We start from the raw sequence: 8,009 nt of genomic DNA on the forward strand, positions 1-8,009 counted from the left end.
GGTTAGATACAGAGTAAAGCTCCCTCCACACTGTCCCCCATCAAACACTCCCAGGACAGGTACAGCACGGGGTTAGATACAGAGTAAAGCTCCCTCTACACTGTCCCCATCAAACACTCCCAGGACAGGTACAGCACGCGGTTAGATACAGAGTAAAGCTCCCTCTACACTGTCCCCATCAAACACTCCCAGGACAGGTACAGCACGGGGTTAGATACAGAGTAAAGCTCCCTCTACACTGCCCCCATCAAACACTCCCAGGACAGGTACAGCACGGGGTTAGATACAGAGTAAAGCTCCCTCTCCACTGCCCCCATCAAACACTCCCAGGACAGGTACAGCACGGGGTTAGATACAGAGTAAAGCTCCCTCTACACCCTCCTCTGCAGCGACACCTGCACTCCTCCAATTCCGATCTCTTGAGCATCCCCCAATTCCCATCGCCTGCCATTGTGGCCGTGTCTCCCCCTGTGTCCTGGGGCAGTTCCCTCCCTCGACCTCTCCACCTCTCTCTCTGTCTCTCTCTGTCTCTGTCTCTCTCTGTCTCTGTCTCTCTCTCTCTGTCTCTCTCTCTCTGTCTCTCTCTCTCTGTCTCTCTCTCTCTGTCTCTCTCTCTCTGTCTCTCTCTCTCTGTCTCTCTCTCTCTGTCTCTGTCTCTCTCTCTCTGTGTCTCTGTCTCTCTCTCTCTGTGTCTCTGTCTCTCTCTCTCTCTGTCTGTATCTCTCTCTCTGTGTCTGTCTCTCTCTCTCCCTCTCTGTGTGTGTGTCTCTCTCTCCCTCTCTCTCTGTATCTCTCTCTCTGTGTCTCCCTCTCTCTCTCTCTGTGTCTCTCTCTCCCTCTCTCTCTGTATCTCTCTCTCTGTGTCTCCCTCTCTCTCTCTGTGTCTCTCTCTCCCTCTCTCTCTGTATCTCTCTCTCTCTGTGTCTCCCTCTCTCTCTCTCTGTGTGTCTCTCTCTCTCTCTCTCTCTGTGTCCCCCTCTCTCTCTCTGTGTGTCTCTCCTTTTTTAAGCTGTTTCTGTAAACTCGGTCCACTGTTACTGAAGTTTTTGTCCCCTGTCCCGATGCTCCTGTGACTGTGGATCGAGTGTTGCTAACTGCCCGTTGGGGTGGGTGACCTGGGGCCAGTCAAGCACGTACACGGCACTACATAAATGCGATGGTTTGTTGGAGACTGTGACACTTACACTCGACGTTGATCTGCCAGAGAGCAGAGTGGTTGGCACCCAGTGCATTCTCCGCTCTGCAGTAATAACCCACGTCATCCTGACCCCGTGTGACTGTCCCCAGGGGTAGAGACACGCTGCTCGTCACAAACTCTGTCCCATTGTCCACGCCGACACGGAACCAGCTGTAGTTGGTGGGTGGTGGGTTACTCCGACAGAAACAGCTCAGCGTAATGTTGTCTCCCTCTCTGATCCCGTGTCGCCATCCACTCACCTTCACTGCCACCTCCTTGGGAGAATCTGCAAGGTGCAAATGCAGGGACTGAACATGGTGTTGTTTCGGGAACTGTGAATGGACAGAGGGATCTGGGTGTTCTAGTGAACCAATGACAGCAGAGAGGATGGTACAGCAAGCAGCTCAGGAGAGCAAATGGTCTGTTGGCCTTCACCGTGAGAGGATTCGAGTTCAGGGCAAGGATGTCTCACTGCAGCTGTACGGGGTCTTGCTGAGACCACACCTGGGGTATTGTGGGCGGTTTTGGTCTCCTTATCTGAGAAAGGACATATTTATCACAGAGGGAGCGCAGCGAAGGTTCACCAGACTGATTCCTGGGATGGGGGAGTGTCGGACGGGGAGAGATTGGGTCGATCGGGCCTGTATTCACTGGAGTTTATCCCCGGGATGGGGGAGTGTCGGACGGGGAGAGATTGGGTCGACCGGGCCTGTATTCACTGGAGTTTATCCCTGGGATGGGGGAGTGTCGGACGGGGAGAGATTGGGTCGATCGGGTCTGTATTCACTGGAGTTTAGACGAATGAGAGGGGATCTGACTGAAACGGATAAAATTCAGACAGGGCTGGACAGACCGGATGCCGGGATGTGGACAGAATGTGGGACTCGCTCCCCCGGGGAGTGGGGAGAATGTGGGACTCGCTCCCACGGGGAGTGGGGGAGAATGTGGGACTCGCTCCCACGGGGAGTGGGGAGAATGTGGGACTCGCTCCCACGGGGAGTGGGGAGAATGCGGGACTCACTCCCACGGGGAGTGGGGAGAATGCGGGACTCACTCCCACGGGGAGTGGGGAGAATGCGGGACTCACTCTCACGGGGAGTGGGGAGAATGCGGGACTCACTCCCACGGGGAGTGGGGAGAATGCGGGACTCTCTCCCACGGGGAGTGGGGAGAATGTGTTTGTTGGAGGGGGAGTGGCTGGGTGAGGGGATGGGTGGGTGTTTGGATGAGCGCATGGTTGTGTGGGCGGGTGGGCGCGGGGGTGGGTGTGTGGACGCGGGGGTGGGCAAGGGGGTGGGTGTGTGGGCGCGAGGGTGGGTGTGTGGGCGAGGGGGTGGGTGTGTGGGCGAGAGGGTGGGCGAGGGGGTGGGTGTGTGGGCGAGGGGGTGGGTGTGTGGGCGAGGGGGTGGGTGTGTGGGCGAGGGGGTGGGTGTGTGGGCGAGGGGGTGGGTGTGTGGGCGAGGGGGTGGGTGTGTGGGCGAGGGGGTGGGTGTGTGGGCGAGGGGGTGGGTGTGTGGGCGAGGGGGTGGGTGTGTGGGTGAGGGGGTGAGTGGGTGTGTGTGTGGGTTAGGGGGTGTGTGTGTGGGTGAGGGGGTGTGTGTGTGGGTGAGGGGGTGGGGGGCTGTGTGGGTGAGGGGGTGGATGTGTGGGCGAGGGGGTGGGTGTGTGAGGGGGTGGGGGTGTGGGTGAGGGGGTGTGTGGGTGAGGGGGTGTGTGGGTGAGGGGGTGTGTGGGTGGGTGGGTGGGTGGGTGAGGGGGTGTGTGGGTGGGTGTGTGTGTGGGTGAGGGGGTGTGGGTGAGGGGGTGGGACACTCACATGTCAAGCTGACCTTCACCGATTGCCGCGTCTTGCCGTGAGGATTCTCTGCCACGCACTCGTGTATCCCGTCATCCCGGTAACTGATGCTGTCCAGATGCAGCCACAAGCTGTTGGAGGCGACACTGCGATTGCGGACGTTCCCACCCAGCCTCCAGGTCAGGTTGGAGGACGGACGGCTTTCCACGGAGCAGGAGAGAGACAGGGAATTTCCCTTGACAGTCTCGATGGAGGAATTAACAGTGGAATTATCCAGTCCAACGATAGATAGATTCCTGGGTGCGTCTGCAAAACAATCCCCGTGTTAGCCACGTCCGACTGCCGCTCCAGACTGACTGACCCCCGCTCTCACCCTGCACAGCAGAAGGCCATTCAGCCCTTCAATCCTGTGTGGGTGAGAGCGGGGGTCAGTCAGTCTCCCTGTAAATTTTCCCCCTTCCAGTATTTCCCCAATTGCCCCTTTTGAAAGTTCCTGTTGAATCAGCTTCCAGCGCCCTTTCAGGCAGCGCCTTCCAGATCACAACAACTCGCTGTGTGTCCAAAATAAAATTCCCCTCATCTCCCCCCCCTCTGGTTCTTTTCCCGATTCTCTTCAATCTGTGTCCCCTCTGGTTACCGAGCCTCCTGTCACTGGAAACACTTTCTCCTCATTCACTCCATCCAAACCCCCCCCCTCACCCTCGTGATTCTGAACGCCTCGATTCAATCTCCCCCTGAACCTTCTCCGCTCCGAGGGGAATGATCCCAGCTTCTCCCCGTCTCCCCGCATGAACTGAAGCCCCCTCATCCCCCGGAACGTTCTGGTAAATCTCCCCCTGAACCTTCTCTCTCTGAGGGTTCAGGAAAGTGAGACAGGCTGGGGTCTTAACTCCCACTGCCCTCAAACCCCTTTGTCAATCAAAAATCTCTCTAAATCTCTAACCCAATCCCCACTGTATCTCTGGGGGAGCGAATTCCACAGACTGACCACCCCTCCGAGAGAGGAAATTCCTCTTCATCGAAACTAGAAAGAGTGCAGAAAAGATTTACTAGGATGCTACCGGGACTTGATGGTTTGAGTTATAAGGAGAGGCTGAATCGACTGGGACTTTTTTCTCTGGAGCGTAGGAGGCTGAGGGGTGATCTTATAGAGGTCTATAAAATAATGAGGGGCACAGATCAGCGAGATAGTCAATATCTGTTCCCAAAAGTAGGGGAGTCTAAAACTAGAGGGCATAGGTGAGAGGGGAGAGATACAAAAGTGTCCAGAGGGGCAGTTTTTTCACACAGAGGGTGGTGAGTGTCTGGAACAAGCTGCCAGAGGTAGTAGTAGGGGCGGGTACAATTTATCTTTTAAAAAGCATTTAGATAGTTACATGGGTACGATGGGTATAGAGGGATATGGGCCAAATGCCAGCAATTGGGATTAGCTTAGGGGTTTTGAAAAAAAAGGGTGGCATGGACAAGTTGGGCCGAAGGGCCTGTTTCCATGCTGTAAACCTCTATGACTCTAAGACCTCTATTCTCCTTCTTCAATGGGAGTGACCCCCTCATTCTGAAACTGCACCCACCCCCACAACATTCTAGATTCTACTACCCCCCTCCACGAGGTTACAGAGATAGGCAGGGTTGTATGGGCTGGAAGAGGTTACAGAGATAGGGAGAGGTGTCGGGGCTGGAGGAGCTTATAGAGATAGGGAGGGGTGTCGGGGCTGGAGGGGGGTACAGAGATAGGGAGGGGTGTCGGGGCTGGAGGAGGTTACAGAAATAGGGAGGGGTGTCGGGGCTGGAGGAGGTTACAGAGATAGGGAGGGGTGTCGGGGCTGGAGGAGGTTACAGAGATAGAACATAGAACATTACAGCGCAGTACAGGCCCTTCGGCCCTCGATGTTGTGCCGACCAGTGAAACCAATCTAAAGCCCCTCTAATCTACACTATTCCAATATCATCCATATGTTTATCCAATAACCATTTAAATGCCCTTAGTGTTGGCGAGTCCACTACTGTTGCAGGCAGGGCATTCCACACCCTTACTACTCTCTGAGTAAAGAACCTACCTCTAACATCTGTCCTATATCTCTCACCCCTCAATTTAAAGCTATGTCCCCTCATGTTAGCCATCACCATCCGAGGAAAAAGGCTCTCACTATCCACCCTATCTAATCCTCTGATCATCTTGTATGCCTCTATTAAGTCACCTCTTAACCTTCTTCTCTCTAACGAAAACAGCCTCAAGTCCCTCAGCCTTTCCTCATAAGACCTTCCCACCATACCAGGCAACATCCTGGTAAATCTCCCCTGCACCCTTTCCAATGCTTCCACATCCTTCCTATAATGCAGCGACCAGAACTGTACGCAATACTCCAAATGCGGCTGCACCAGAGTTTTGTACAGCTGCAACATGACCTCATGGCTCCGAAACTCAATCCCTCTACCAATAAAAGCTAACACACCGTACGCCTTCTTAACAACCCTATCAACCTGGGTGCCAACTTTCAGGGATCTATGCATATGGACATCCAGATCCCTCTGTTCATCCACACTACCAAGTATCTTACCATTAGCCCAGTACTCTGTATTCCTGTTACTCCTTCCAAAGTGAATCACCTCACACTTTTCCGCATTAAACTCCATTTGCCACCTCTCAGCCCAGCTCTGCAGCTTATCTATGTCCCTCTGTAACCTGCCACTTCCCTCCGCACTGTCCACAACTCCACCGACTTTAGTGTCATCCGCAAATTTACTAACCCAGCCTTCTACGCCTCAATCAGGTCATTTATAAAAATGACAAACAGCAGTGGCCCCAAAACAGATCCTTGCGGTACACCAATAGTAACTGAAGTCCAGGATGAACATTTCCCATCAACCACCACCCTCTGTCTTCTTACAGCTAGACAATTCCTGATCCAAACCGCTAAATCACCCTCAATCCCATGCCTCCGTATTTTCTGCAAAACCTTACCATGGGGAACCTTATCAAACGCTTTACTGAAATCCATATACACCACATCAACCGCTTTACCCTCATCCACCTCTTTGGTCACCTTCTCAAAGAACTCAATAAGGTTTGTGAGGCACGACCTACCCTTCCTAAAACCATGTTGAGTATCCCTAATTAAATTATTCCTTTCTAGAATATTATGAATCCTATCTCTTATAATCCTTTCCAAAACTTTGCCCACAACAGAAGTAAGGCTCACTGGTCCATAATTACCAGGTTTTTCCCTACTCCTTGTTGAACAAGGGGACAACATGTGCTATCCTCCAGTCTTCTGGCACTATTCCAGTAGACAATGAGGGTTATAGAGATAGGGAGTGGGTGTAGGGGCTGGAGGAGGTTACAGAGATAGGATGGCTGTAGGTGCTGGAGGAGGTTACAGAGATAGGGAGCGTTGTAGGGGCTGGAGGAGGTTACACAGATAGGGAGGTGTGTAGGGGCTGGAGGAGGTCACAGATATAGGGAGAGATATAGGGGCTGGAAGAGGATACAGAGATAGGGAAGGGTGTAGGGGCTGGAGAAGGATACAGAGGTAGAGAGGGGTGTAGGGGCTGGAGGTGGTTACAGCGATAGGTAGGGTTGTAGGGGCTGGAGAAGATTACAGAGATAGGGAGGGGTGTAGGGCCTAGACGAGGTTACAGAAATAGAGAGGGGGTGTAGATGCTGGAGGAGGTTACAGAGATAGGGAGGGGTGTAGGGGCTGGAGGAGGATACAGAGAGAGGGAGGGGTGTAGGGGCTGGAGGAGGTTACAGAGATAGGGAGGGGTGTAGGGCCTAGACGAGGTTACAGAAATAGAGAGGGGGTGTAGATGCTGGAGGAGGTTACAGAGATAGGGAGGGGTGTAGGGGCTGGAGGAGGATACAGAGATAGGGAGGGGTGTAGGGGCTGGAGGAGGATACAGAGAGAGGGAGGGGTGTAGGGGCTGGAGGAGGTTACAGAGATAGGGAGGGGTGTAGGGGCTGGAGGAGGTTACAGAAATAGGGAGGGGGTGTAGGGGCTGGAGGAGGATACAGAGATAGGGAGGGGTTTAGGGGCTGGAGGAGGATACAGAGAGAGGGAGGGGTGTAGGGGCTGGAGGAGGTTACAGAGATAGGGAGGGGTGTAGGGGCTGGAGGAGGTTACAGAAATAGGGAGGGGGTGTAGGGGCTGGAGGAGGATACAGAGATAGGGAGGGGTGTAGGGGCTGGAGGAGGATACAGAGAGAGGGAGGGGTGTAGGGGCTGGAGGAGGTTACAGAGATAGGGAGGGGTGTAGGGGCTGGAGGAGGATACAGAGAGAGGGAGGGGGTGTAGGGGCTGGAGGAGGTTACAGAGATAGGGAGGGGGTGTAGGGGCTGGAGGAGGTTACAGAAATGGGGAGGGATGTAGGGGCTGGAGGAGGTTACAGAGATAGGGAGGGGTGCAGGGGCTGGAGGAGGTTGCAGAGATAGGGAGGGGTGTAGGGACTGGAGGAGGTCACAGAGATAGGGAGGGGTGTAGGTGCTGGAGGAGGTTACAGAGGTAGGGAGGGGTGTAGGGGCTGGAGGAGGTCACACAGATAGGGAGGTGTGTAGGGGCTGGAGGAGGTCACACAGATAGGGAGGTGTGTAGGGGCTGGAGGAGCTTGCAGAGATAGGGAAGGGTGGCGGGGCTGGAGAAGGATACAGAGGTAGGGAGGGGTGTAGGGACTGGAGGTGGTTACAGCGATAGGTAGGGTTGTAGGGGCTGGAGAAGATTACAGAGATAGGGAGGGGTGTAGGGTCTACACGAGGTTACAGAAATAGAGAGGGGGTGTAGGTGCTGGAGGAGGTTACAGAGATAGGGAGGGGGTGTTGGGGCTGGAGGAGGTTACAGAGATGGGGAGGGATGTAGGGGCTGGAGGAGCTTGCAGAGATAGGGAGCGTTGTAAGGGCTGGAGGAGGTCACACAGATAGGTAGGTGTGTAGGGACTGGAGGAGTTCACACAGATAGGGAGGTGTGTAGGGGCTGGAGGAGCTTGCAGAGATAGGGAAGGGTGGCGGGGCTGGAGAAGGATACAGAGGTAGGGAAGGGTGTAGGGA

The 8,009-nt window shown here is 54.6% G+C and overlaps 1 protein-coding gene across 2 annotated transcripts in view; it reads right to left on the minus strand.

The window, feature by feature from the left end:
* LOC144508363 (myelin-associated glycoprotein-like) overlaps positions 1 to 8,009 on the minus strand; it is a 37,361-nt gene that overhangs the window by 8,959 nt on the left and 20,393 nt on the right. For both annotated transcript variants that reach the window (XM_078236217.1, XM_078236216.1), the window contains 2 exons: positions 2,994 to 3,278; positions 1,185 to 1,463 (listed from right to left, as the gene is read on the minus strand). In XM_078236217.1, the coding sequence (XP_078092343.1) occupies positions 1,185 to 1,463; positions 2,994 to 3,278 (564 nt within the window). The remainder of the gene's footprint in view (positions 1 to 1,184; positions 1,464 to 2,993; positions 3,279 to 8,009) is intronic.

Source organism: Mustelus asterias, chromosome 20, assembly GCF_964213995.1.
Source record: "Mustelus asterias chromosome 20, sMusAst1.hap1.1, whole genome shotgun sequence".
NCBI lineage: Eukaryota > Metazoa > Chordata > Chondrichthyes > Carcharhiniformes > Triakidae > Mustelus > Mustelus asterias.